The sequence below is a fragment of the Carassius carassius genome, chromosome 5, assembly GCF_963082965.1.
Source record: "Carassius carassius chromosome 5, fCarCar2.1, whole genome shotgun sequence".
NCBI lineage: Eukaryota > Metazoa > Chordata > Actinopteri > Cypriniformes > Cyprinidae > Carassius > Carassius carassius.
Window position 1 is genome coordinate 25,795,337 of NC_081759.1, and position 12,182 is coordinate 25,807,518.

The 12,182-nt window shown below is 35.7% G+C and overlaps 2 protein-coding genes across 2 annotated transcripts; both read left to right on the plus strand.

Annotated features, from left to right (window-relative positions):
- The first annotated feature begins 1,452 nt into the window (after positions 1 to 1,452).
- Positions 1,453 to 2,507, plus strand: LOC132140369 (C-X-C motif chemokine 11-6-like). Its single transcript, XM_059549156.1, has 4 exons — positions 1,453 to 1,576; positions 1,701 to 1,827; positions 1,940 to 2,029; positions 2,181 to 2,507. Exons 1-4 carry the CDS (start codon positions 1,519 to 1,521, stop codon positions 2,269 to 2,271), a joined length of 366 nt encoding a protein of 121 aa, XP_059405139.1. The 5' UTR covers positions 1,453 to 1,518; the 3' UTR covers positions 2,272 to 2,507.
- Positions 2,508 to 10,708: 8,201 nt separating this feature from the next.
- Positions 10,709 to 11,744, plus strand: LOC132140370 (C-X-C motif chemokine 11-6-like). Its single transcript, XM_059549157.1, has 4 exons — positions 10,709 to 10,812; positions 10,937 to 11,063; positions 11,175 to 11,264; positions 11,416 to 11,744. The coding sequence occupies exons 1-4, from the start codon at positions 10,755 to 10,757 to the stop codon at positions 11,504 to 11,506; spliced, it is 366 nt and encodes a 121-aa protein (XP_059405140.1). The 5' UTR covers positions 10,709 to 10,754; the 3' UTR covers positions 11,507 to 11,744.
- The last annotated feature ends 438 nt before the right edge of the window (positions 11,745 to 12,182 follow it).

A 12,182-nucleotide genomic window follows, 5' to 3' on the forward strand; every position in this document is an offset into this window, starting at 1 on the left:
GCTTTATAGGAACTCACTCGGCTAATAGCTGCACTGATTGCTGCCTCGCGCTAGGAAATCAATTAATTACCGTTATAAATACAAAACGTCACTAAAACCTATAATTTTCACAATCATTTTTAATGTTAAAATATTTTTGTCGGGGACCCCCAAAATCCAAAAATGAAGTCTTATGGGGGGTCCCTAATGACTTATGGAGGGTCTGGACCCCCCCAGACCCCCTCATTTCGAACCCTGATTAAAAACAACAACTGTGTTTATAGAGTTATACCAGTCTTATAAGTTTTCACATATTGATGAGATTTGTTCATGTCAGCATTTCCAAATTTCCATAAATCAGTGTTTTTATCAAAGACTTTAAAATGGAACATGCAATGCAAATGAAAACGGTAGTGAGAACCACTAACAACTGACCTCTATTAACCTCTATTAAAAAAAAGAAAGAGAAAGTGTTGGTCTGTGTAGTTTGTGGTTTAGATCACCACACGGTAATTCAGCTGTCTGCACAAGGCCACAGAACAACAACAGTGCAATGTGTACAATAGTTCAATTATCAAGAAATCATTATTGAGTGATGATTTTTAAATGTGTATTAAATTACACAAGGGTTATATATATATATATATATATATATATATATATGTGTGTGTGTGTGTGTGTGTGTGTGTGTGTGTGTGTGTATATGTATAAGTTTTATTGGCTTAATGCTTTTTATTGTGATTATAGAAAATAATCATTAAAATGATTCCTTCCTCATTCTGGGAAAGGTCAATTCTGCTACTCTGCTGCTTAGCAGGGATGAGTATGGTTTGGACTTGGTAAACTAGGGTGTTGGTGGTCGAGGGGCATCGGTAATTAAGTATACTATAAAATTAGATTATTTATCCAATTAATCCAATTTGTAAATTAAACAAACTACAACTTCAAAGTGTCGCTATAAACTACTAAATCAGCATGATTCAGTCAGGACTGAATGCATTTAAATTGTTGGTTGTAACATGGGTACATGTCACTGTGTATCTGTATTTTACCGGCACAGATTTTGTTAATAAATTTAAATGTTTAACTATTAATAAATAGTCACATGCTTAAAACAGACAATAAAAGCCATCAAATTAATATTAAGAGTTTGCGATTAAAATGCTTTAAAAACAACTGAAAGGCCCCAAGAGTTTTCACTTTCAATGTTTTATTACAGTAGTACTTCCACCAAATCATAAGTCACAAATATATTCCAGTCTAATTAAGCAATATGTCCTTACTCATTAATGGAAAGTTACAAACAGGGTGCCCTAAGTCGAGGCTTCTCTCCATGAGGGTAAAGGACAGTGTTTCCAAGAAATCGCAATTAAAATAAGAAAAAAGAGAGGACGCTGGAGTACTGAAACCTAAAAAGGGAACTAAGACTGAGGGGAAACCCTGATCCTACAGTATTTAAATGAACTCCTGAAGTCCTTCAGTCATAGTCTCACTGACCTAGACATTACACAAGCACAGTTCAACGAGAACAAGAAGACAATGAAGACTATTGCAGCTTTTGTTCTTCTCATCTGCCTGATCGCTGTAGGGGTGAAAGGTGAGTTTGAGCTCTGAGAGATCGCAGATCAAGAGCATTCAGTATATCTTCAGAATGTACATTTGTTTATGGTCATGTTTGCAGTTAATAGACTCTTAGGAAATATCTGACATTTCTCTTCCAGGACAGGACAGGTCTTCAAAGGGAAGGTGCTTCTGTGCAGACAAAGGTGCAAACATGGTTTTAGTCAAGAACATCGAGAAGGTTGAAATCATCCCTCCAAGTCCATCTTGTCGCAAACATGAGATAATGTAAGCACAACCTACATTTGTATACAATCATTTATTTTCATTTACAGTTAATCTGTCAACTGTAAAACAAACCCAAGTAAGATTTAGCTCACTGATTTTTATTCTTTCATAGTGTCACTCTGAAGAATGGTGCAGGACGAAAATGCATGAATCCAGAGTCAAAATTCACTCAAAATGTCATCATAAAGGCTCTTGAAAAGAGGTGAGAATATCTTTAAACATATTTACTCATGCTTCAGATACACATGCAATGCAAAGATGTAGATTTGTGCGGCAGAGAGCAATTCAAAAAGAATGAATTAATGGATTAATGGGAAATGAACCTAATCTGAACCTATTTCTGATCTTCACAGAAGCCAGCAGACAGCTCCACACAGTACAACTGCCTCTGTGCCTCTGAAGAACACCATGACTTCATCATCAGCACCAACATCCTTCAAATGACTTCAGATGAAATAATATTCTGCCTCATAATTCATAAGTTCAATTTACAAAAAAAAAAATCCTTTAAAACTAAAAATATTTCCTATTGTCTAAGCTGATTAAATTATTTTTTATCTGACCACTGGGTGGTTTACACAAACTTTTACACAAATGTGTCATATGTATACAGTCTTTTTATAATTTGCTTTATGATTGTATTTTCATTATCTATAATGATGTGTCAAATAAAACTTTTATATCTATAAACTATGTCTCCTAAACTCTTTCAGAGTAGTTATTGCATTCTGACATTCTGAGTAAAATGCATAAGATAATCCATTTTAAATAAGCAATAGTCTTCTGAAACACAAGGTCTGGGACGTGAAAACTAATGTTGATTGCCACTGCACTTGATAAATCAATCAACTGAAAATGACATCAAGCTACATTTCCATTCCACATATTGAATTAAAACGAATTAATTAAATCTAGACTTCCAATTGTGATCAGAAGAAGCGGTTATAAAAAAGCCTAAAATGTCTTTAACATGGGAACGTCTGCTCTGCTTATTGTTAGTTGCGTCATCATCGATGGAAGAAAGAGTTTAAACAAATGAGTCTCTCTTGAAAAAGTAAGAGAGAAGGAAGTGATGGAATATAGTGTAAGAATTTCAATGAGAGAAAGTGCGGGAAACACCTCTCTCAAATATGCAACAGTTCCTTGATTTCTCGAGAAACAGACAATACAAACATGCACGGGCATCTTCGAGACGCCACACAGAGTGGAGGCGCAGGAAACGCCTCTCTCGCATATGTTATCAGTTCCTTCTCATCCCCTTGCTTACCCATCCTCCCTCCACTTGGTCATGTTTGGTGTCATTTGAATTGTCTCAGGGCGACTGGTACAATGGCCTCAATCTTAACAATTAGACTAAAAGATAATACAGATCCTAAGAGCCAAAAGATATTTTGCTTACTGTAATGGAAGTCCCTTTTCCCAGGGTCCTCCATAGCCCCTTTCACACTGCCATTCTGGCAAATACACGGGTAAAGTGTTCCGGCAATTGTTCCCGGGTCGCTAGATTTTGCACTTTCACACTGCCAGTGATTACCCGGGATATGTGCGTGCTTTCACACACAACCCGTAAAGATCCCGTAACGACACGTGACATCAGGGCGTGACATGTAATCTACGAGTCGAAAACGCTAGGCACGTTATACTTTCACTGAAGCAAGCAAACGATCTCGGTGTCAGCTCGGAAAGCGAGGATCTCTGCTTCATTACAGTTTGCACATATTTTTTTTGTCGCGAACGTTGATCTTTCTTCAAAACAGCCGGTAAAAGAGTCGCACGATAACGCACGTCATCACTTCGACATGGCATTAGATCTGGCTTTTGTTCACTACAGCGCTCGTCCTGGGTCGAACCCGGCAATGTTACTTACTAGGTCCCCGACCCGGGTTCAATGCCGGAATCAATCCTGGGACGTGGTTGCTTTCACACAGAAGGCGACCCGGCAATGTTCCGGCAATATGCCGGGTCCGACGTGCAGTGTGAAAGGGGCTCATGTAAATTATCTTCTGTTCCCACTGAGTTGTAAACCACCCAGGTTTGGGACCTGAGTTAATGCAAATTCCAATTGTTAGTTCCTGTCTCCATCTCGGGGATGTTTGTCTTGGTCTGAGGTACTTAATGAAATGCAGAGGTGGAAAGAGTACAAAAATATTCTACTCAAGTAAAAGTACCATTACATTAATGAAATTTTACTTAAGTACAAGTAAAAGTACCAGTCTAAAAAATCAACTCAAGTAAAAGTAAAAAGTAGCTCATTTAAAATTTACTCAGAGTAAAAATTACTTAGTTACATTTTAACAGTGGGAGGGAGTCAAAAATGGGACAGGCCAAGGGTGTCAAACTCCTGCACAGTCCTGCACAGTTTAGATATAACCCTAATTAAACACACCTGATCCAGCTAATCTAATCATTTAGGTTTATTTGAAAACTACATGATATGTGTGCTGGAGCAGGGTTAGAACTAAACTATGGCTATGGCCCTCCAGGAACTGAGTTTGACACCCCTGGGATAGGCCTATTAATCTCAAACTAGTTGTTTTTAATTAAAGGAATCAGTTATTTAGAATAATAAAACATTTGGGCTGTTACCAGGCAAATCAGTATCAACAAACTCATCTTTTCAATACAGAGGAAATGCAAAAGCTTCATCGGACGTGGCATTTAGATGTATTTACACACTGTTTAGTGCAGGACAAGAATGCATTTAACCTGCAGTTACAAATGCATGAATAATGTTTTGATATGCCAGACATAAAATGTTGAATGCTCATTTGATATTATAAAAACTTAATTATAAAAAAAAAAAATCAAAAGATACTTTAAATGTGAAATTAAAATGGCCAGTATGTGTCAGCAAGTCACTGTTAATAAGTGAGTCATTGCGATTGAACCAAATCATTTAAACGGTTGATTCATTCAGAAACGAAACACTGTCATGTTGCTCAGAGATGCAAAATTTTGCTTTGGTGGCTGTGTTTGGAATAAATTTTTGTTGTAGAAATAGAGCAAAAACCGGCAATATGGTGTCTAAAACGCAAGTCTCTTAGTTTATTGTCCTGTTGTAAAAAAAAAACAAAATAATAATATATATATATATTTAATAAATATAAATATAAATATATAAATATATATATATATATATATATATCAGTGGCGGCTGCTGGTCTTTCAAAGAGGGGAAGCTCATTTTCGGCCTACATTATAACCCTCTGATGGTCTTCATTTGTAGTGACACTCGGGGTCTTTTTGACCCCAGACAATAACATTTCATTTTGTAATAGTAAAATATTTAAATTTTTTACAAATATAATTTTACTCTGTTCATTTATGTTTTTACTAAACTTTGTACAGTTTTTGGAGGATTTAAATCTTTTACATTTCTATAAATAAATAAATATTTATTTAAATAGGCTTTTTTTTTTTTACAAAAAAAGAAAAAAGCATTTCAGGTAAAATTCACTTCATAAAAGACCCAGATTTCTAACTTTCATACATGGGGATACCATGGATAATTTTATAAGGTTTAATGTAAGATTTTTGCCCATTTTTGGGGAAATTCAGTTTAAAAATTGTAATAAATCACTTTAACCACTAGATGGCTATAGTGTGTGTGTCTGTGTGTGTGTGTGTGTGTGCTCGCACATTTTCAATCTGTCTTAGTTACCAATTCAATTTTGTGGTGGTTCTGCATTTTACAAATATCAAGAAATATTGCCGCAGTTTGTCTTTCGAATACACTTGAGAAATCCGCGATCATGGGACTGAGCGTGAAACAGCTTCACCGACTTCTTATGGTGCAGACCGCTGTCAGTCAAAAGGAGATCGACAGATCCTCCAATCATCACGCGGAAGCCCAGTCTTCATTCACCTCCAGAGACGCTGAGCGTCCATGGGCGGGACATAATCGCATCATTTATCCAATGACCGTCTAGCTTCGGAGCACTGAAAAAAACTGTTCAAAGCAGCCCCATTGAAGTCGCTCGGCTTCATCAGGGAAATGCACTGTGACGCTACGGGAATGTATGAGAAGAAAATCGAGTCAGCCGACATGTAGCTGATTAACACAATACATAATACACAATAGTACATATTTGACAGTTGTTGTTTTTTTTTTTACAATACGGGAGCTTGATGTCTTGTCGAGATTTTATAAACTGCTAGTTTGGTCTCCCTAGGCAAGCACAGCATACACAGCATAAATATGGGCAGGGGTTCACTTCATTTCCTTCAAGTTCAACTTCAGAATATGACGGGGTTTCGTTTTCAGCGGTGTCTGCACCACTAACGCCTGTTTTGTCCGTCTGCATCTTTCTTGTGATTTTAGCGCCAGTTTGCCCTCCTGCCCATTATTTACTGACATAGCTTCCAGGGAGCGATTTTTTTTTTACTCCGTAATTAATGTGTTTTAAAATGTAGCGAAGTACAATACTTCAAACAAAATATACTTAAGTAAAAGTACAATTACAGATTAAAAAAAATACTTAAAAAAGTAGAAGTACACAAAAAAGCTACTCAATTACAGTAACGCGAGTAAATGTAATTCGTTACTTTCCACCTCTGATGAAATGTTGCAAAAGGATCAGCGCCTTCTGTAGCTGGTTCACACACTTCATACTATGTATTTCACTAGAAGTCAGGTATGCATCTTTGACTCTTAGATTCATCTTTGAGAATTTGATATCTTGTATTGATTTGATATCTTTGAATTGGCTATGTAATTGGCATAATACATATTTACCTGACTGTTAATAATTTGTTGACTCTATTCTGTTTTACTCCCTAATTATTGACTCTAGATCATGCTGTATCCTCATTACCGCATTTCATGAGCCAGGTTAGTAATGGACTAAAATTCAGTTGAGATGGAGCATAGGGCACACCAACTGTATTTTTAGAGATCCGACTAACACTTGGTATTAGTTCAAGTGTACTAGGATTGTAAGGGCTTATAGGGAATTTCCATTTAGGTCAATTGGTTGTTGTTCAGCCAACCTTAATAGGGTGAGCCTAACCACTGTTTTTACTCTAGCTAAGTGTAAATGGGAAACAATGGCATGACCTCTGACTAGAAATAATTTGAGAAATTAGAAATAATGTTGCTTTATTCAAGTGTTTACAAATCTATGGGGGCTAACTAAAAGTACTTTTAGAATGAGCAAGCATCATCCGTCTAAAGTATAAGCCAATTACCTCTGTCTAATAACCAAGACTGATGAGAATGTGACCGTATAAGATACGCTAAGACCAAAGCGATATCTTTGAGTGACATGAGCACCCGAATGAACGAGTACAATAATATGAGAGAATAAATAGAATAATCAAATCTCAGAATAATAATGATTAGAAATGTTCAAGCAACTAATTTGTCTTTCAACCCAAAATCAAGGTCATATTAAAATGGAGTCAGATTAGAAATGGATTTAAATTAAATATACGCGCTGAAAAGACCGAACACACAAGAAACCTTCAGCCAACACCGGATACCTTCCTTGGACCGAGTGTGTGAACCTTACAATAGTGAATACATCAGTGCTTCCCAAAGGTTTGACCCTGAAGACATTGATTAGTAGACTCAGGTGTGTTAGGGTTAGAGCTAAACTCTGCAGGAAAGTGGATCTTGTGAGCCAGATTTGAGGATCACTGCTCTAAGTGAATGGGACACAGATTTTACTGATACTAGTAAAATCCATATATTGAATAAAATGTGTCAAATAATGTTCTTAGTCTTTTCATCCTTTGAGGAAGCATCCCAACCAGAAACTACAATAGTTTACAATGAATGAAATAGAAATTAAATTAAATACAGTTCATTTTGTATATGCAAATTAAATTAAATACAATTATGTAACCAAAATACAAATAATGGCAAGAAAGAAAAAAAATACTTAACGTGTAAAAAAAGGTAATACTTTACTTTTAATTATAAATATGCCCGAAATACATCGGCACTCTTATTTTGAAATGTCTTTACGGGCTGACCATTTTAATGATAGCGAAAGTATTCATTCTTACAACCGTCTAAAAATATAAAATATTATATAAAGGTCATAAAGTAGACATTGTGATAATTCATCAACTCGAGTTCATAAGTAATCGATTGGCATAAATGTGCACTGTTCATAGATTCAGAATCACTTTGATGTAGTCTGAAGCTCTGTTGAGCTGTATAACGTACAACAGCGCTGCCTAGTGACACTGCAACGTGCAGCGCTCTTTTTTCAGATTTTTTAAAAAAGTTTTTAATAATCGATAGGCTGTATCGAGATTTTTTTTTTTCCATCCACATAATATAAGGCGAATTAAAATGATCATTAAGACGTGTGTTTTATCATTTCATGTATTGGTGACATTTTATGACAGTAAATTTAAGAAAACTCACCCGGAGGGAGAGTGTGCTTTATTTGCACACGTGTTCCTTAACATAATATATTTTAAAGTTCGCGCACATCTATTTCTATTTGTCTCTGCAGAGCACAGGGACGGAGAAGCAAATAGCCAGTAGCCAGTGTAGAGATTGTAAAATTAGGGTAATATGATAATATTTTATTGAACTGGTAAGGAATCTAGCAGCTGCATTTTGGACTACCTATAGCTTGTTTATTGAACATGCAGGACAACTACATTACAGCAGTCCATTACAATAGTCCAGTCTTGAGGTAATGAATACATGAACTAGCTTTTCTGCAGGTAACCTGTTCCGTAGCTTGGTAGTGTTTCTAAGATGAAAGAATGCTGTTTTTGTAACGTGGGATACTACTTTCAAAACAAAAGTTGCTGTCTAATATTACATCCAAATTTGTGACTGTAGAGGAAGTAATAGTAGCTATATCTAGATGAAAATTTTAATCTGATAGATGCTGTGTACTATGAGATTCTGTGTCTTATCCTAATTGAATAGGAGACAATTATTGGTCATCCAGTGTTTAAATTTTTTAACACAACTCTATCCACCTTTTTCCTGACATAAAAATGGGCGCTGCCATTTGTAAATATGGGTAAAGCTTCCGGTCTCATTTGTGTCCAGCTATTTTTAGCTGTACAAAACAGTTAGTTTTGCTGCTTGATATTGACAATTGATGTGTCCTATCATATTATTTTAATCTGTTACCTTAATTAAGAACACACTGGTTTGTACTGCAAACGGTTTTACCGTTTAATGCACATTGTTATTCTCCTCGTTATTTACCTATGGCGGCTAATGAAACGGAGGTCTCACCCATAGGCTTACCTCCGCGTTGAGGAAAAAGGTGCATAAGCTTAGTTTAAAAGTTTCATCTGGTCTTGTTGAAATGTATAGTTGGGTATTATCAACATAACAATGGAAACTAACCACATATTTTCTAATAATATTACCAAGGGACAACATGTATATTGAAAATAGCAGAGGGCCTAAGACAGATCCTTGCAGCACTCCATGCTTAACTGGTGTTAACTGATAATACCAGCATGCATTGTGCATACATAATAAAAAATATGTAGCAGTCAAAGTGACATTTCCAGATTTCACAAGAAGTGTTATTTTTTTCAGTTTCAGTTTTGCTTTTCATCAGCATGATTGTGCTCAATCATTAGCTTAGACTTCAACACAATGTCTGATTAAGATGCTATATAAAGAGAAGGGTAGTGAAAACACTTGATAACATTCCAGAGGAATTTCAGTGAATACAAAAAAGTTTTGTCTAATGACCTGATTTGCAATTTGTTTATGTATTGAACTATTTGCTGTGTATTTTAACATTAGATCCCTGATTATTCACTGAATTTCATCATTAGAAAATTTTCATCACTGAAATATTTAATAATCTGCAAACATTTCTTGCTTTATGCTAAGTGTTGTACATATCATACAAATACATGACAAAACCCATTTTGACTAGAAACTTCTCCTAAAGTTTTGGTTTATGCCAGTTTATCCTCAAACTTAACCTGGCTCACCAAGCAAGTCTTATTTGAAAAACATGACCCAGGAGTGTTTAGACAAAAACTATTCAATAATATATGGACAAATACCTCACACACATTATTGCCCAATATATGTCATCATCTTTTTACCATCAGATGTAACAAATATTGTTTAGACTAGCTTGAAAATAAAGAGGTATTGAAAACAACAGACCATCTTCCACAGAAAACACATGTTTTGTCCCACATCCGTGTTTGTGGTTTCTTAATGCCTCCATAAATAAATTAAACATCCACATGCACAAAAGCAAAAACAAAAGATCCCAGCCACACTTTGTGATGATGGAGATAGATCATTATTATTATTTTATTAATTTCACAAACCAAAAATGACAGTAACAGATCTTGTGTTAAATAGATAAAGGTAAATGTTTAGAACTTGCTAGAAAAACATCAACTTTTGTTACTTGGGTGCCTGTCACTGTGTACTGTACAGTATTTACCTGCACAGGTTACTTTGAAACAGTGGGTCATTATCATTAAAATTATTGAAAAAGATAATGTTAATAAATAGGTTCAGTGTGCATTTTCTATATTTGTGTATTATTATCTTAATTTATACACAACATGTATACAACAGATTGTCTTGTGTATAAAAACAGACAATAAAAGCCATGAAATTCAATCAGTTAACTATGTTTTTCAGTGTTTTAACCTAATATCTACTAGTATTCCCACTATATTCCAGTCTAATTAAGCAATATATCCTTCCTCATTCATGGAAAGTTACAAACAGGGTCCCCTAAGTCGAGGCTTCTCTCCATGAGGGTTCAGGACAGTGTTTCCGAGAAATCGCAATTAAAAAAAGAAAAAAGAGCGGATGCTGGAGTACTGAAACCTAAAAAGGGAACTAAGACTGAGGGGAAACCCTGATCCTACAGTATTTAAATGAACTCCTGAAGTCCTTCAGTCATAGTCTCACTGACCTAGACATAACACAAGCACAGTTCAACGAGAGCAAGAAGACAATGAAGACTATTGCAGCTTTTGTTCTTCTCATCTGCCTGATCGCTGTAGGGGTGAAAGGTGAGTTTGAGCTCTGAGAGATTGCCAATCAAGAGCATTCAGTATATCTTTAGAATGTACATTTGTTTATGGTCATGTTTGCAGTTAATAGACTCTAATGAAATATCTGACATTTCTCTTCCAGGACAGGACAGGTCTTCAAAGGGCAGGTGCTTCTGTGCAGACAAAGGTGCAAACATGGTTTTAGTCAAGAACATCGAGAAGGTTGAAATCATCCCTCCAAGTCCATCTTGTCGCAAACATGAGATTATGTAAGCACAACCTACATTTGTATACAATCATTTATTTTGTTTTCAATTAATCTGTCAACTGTAAAACAAACCCAAGTAAGATTTAGCTCACTGATTTTTATTATTTCATAGTGTCACTCTGAAGAATGGATCAGGACGGAAATGCATGAATCCAGAGTCAAAATTCACTCAAAATGTCATCATAAAGGCTCTTGAAAAGAGGTGAGAATATCTTTAAACATATTTACTCATGCTTCAGATACACATGCAATGCAAAGATGTAGATTTGTGCGGCAGAGAGCAATTCAAAAAGAATGAATTAATGGATTAATGGGAAATGAACCTAATCTGAACCTATTTCTGATCTTCACAGAAGCCAGCAGACAGCTCCACACAGTACAACTGCCTCTGTGCCTCTGAAGAACACCATGACTTCATCATCAGCACCAACATCCTTCAAATGACTTCAGATGAAATAATATTCTGCCTCATAATTCATAAGTTCAATTTACAAAAAAAAAAAAATCCTTTAAAACTAAAAATATTTCCTATTGTCTAAGCTGATTAAATTATTTTTTATCTGACCACTGGGTGGTTTACACAAACTTTTACACAAATGTGTCATATGTATACAGTCTTTTTATAATTTGCTTTATGATTGTATTTTCATTATCTATAATGATGTGTCAAATAAAACTTTTATATCTATAAACTATGTCTCCTAAACTCTTTCAGAGTATTTCTTGCATTCTGACATTCTGAGTTATCTATCTATCTATCTATCTATCTATCTATCTATCTATCTATCTATCTATCTATCTATCTATCTATCTATCTATCTATCTATCTATCTATCTATCTATCTATCTATCTATCTATATACATACACTGCTGTTCAGAGGTGCATATATTTGATCAAAATACATAAAAACGTCTCAGGTTACGAATGTAACCATGGTTCCCTGAGAGGGAACGAGACACTGCGTCCTCTGAGGGGACACTATGGGGAATACCTCGTCGTGACCCGTGTCTGAAGCATACTTTGAAAAACGCCAATGTGTTGACCGGCGACAGCCTCTGACGTCACTACCAGCGCGACTATAAATACGCGCCCGTAGGACCCGTCACTTATCTTCTTCG

Excerpts from the sequence above, each read along its gene's own strand:
- LOC132140369 (XM_059549156.1), top strand. The coding sequence starts at position 1,519 with ATGAAGACTATTGCAGCTTTTGTTCTTCTCATCTGCCTGATCGCTGTA. Across the intron at positions 1,828-1,939 it reads TGTCGCAAACATGAGATAAT|TGTCACTCTGAAGAATGGTG; the intron begins GTAAGCACAACC and ends ATTCTTTCATAG. Across the intron at positions 2,030-2,180 it reads ATAAAGGCTCTTGAAAAGAG|AAGCCAGCAGACAGCTCCAC; the intron begins GTGAGAATATCT and ends TGATCTTCACAG.
- LOC132140370 (XM_059549157.1), top strand. The coding sequence starts at position 10,755 with ATGAAGACTATTGCAGCTTTTGTTCTTCTCATCTGCCTGATCGCTGTA. Across the intron at positions 10,813-10,936 it reads GATCGCTGTAGGGGTGAAAG|GACAGGACAGGTCTTCAAAG; the intron begins GTGAGTTTGAGC and ends TTTCTCTTCCAG. Across the intron at positions 11,064-11,174 it reads TGTCGCAAACATGAGATTAT|TGTCACTCTGAAGAATGGAT; the intron begins GTAAGCACAACC and ends ATTATTTCATAG.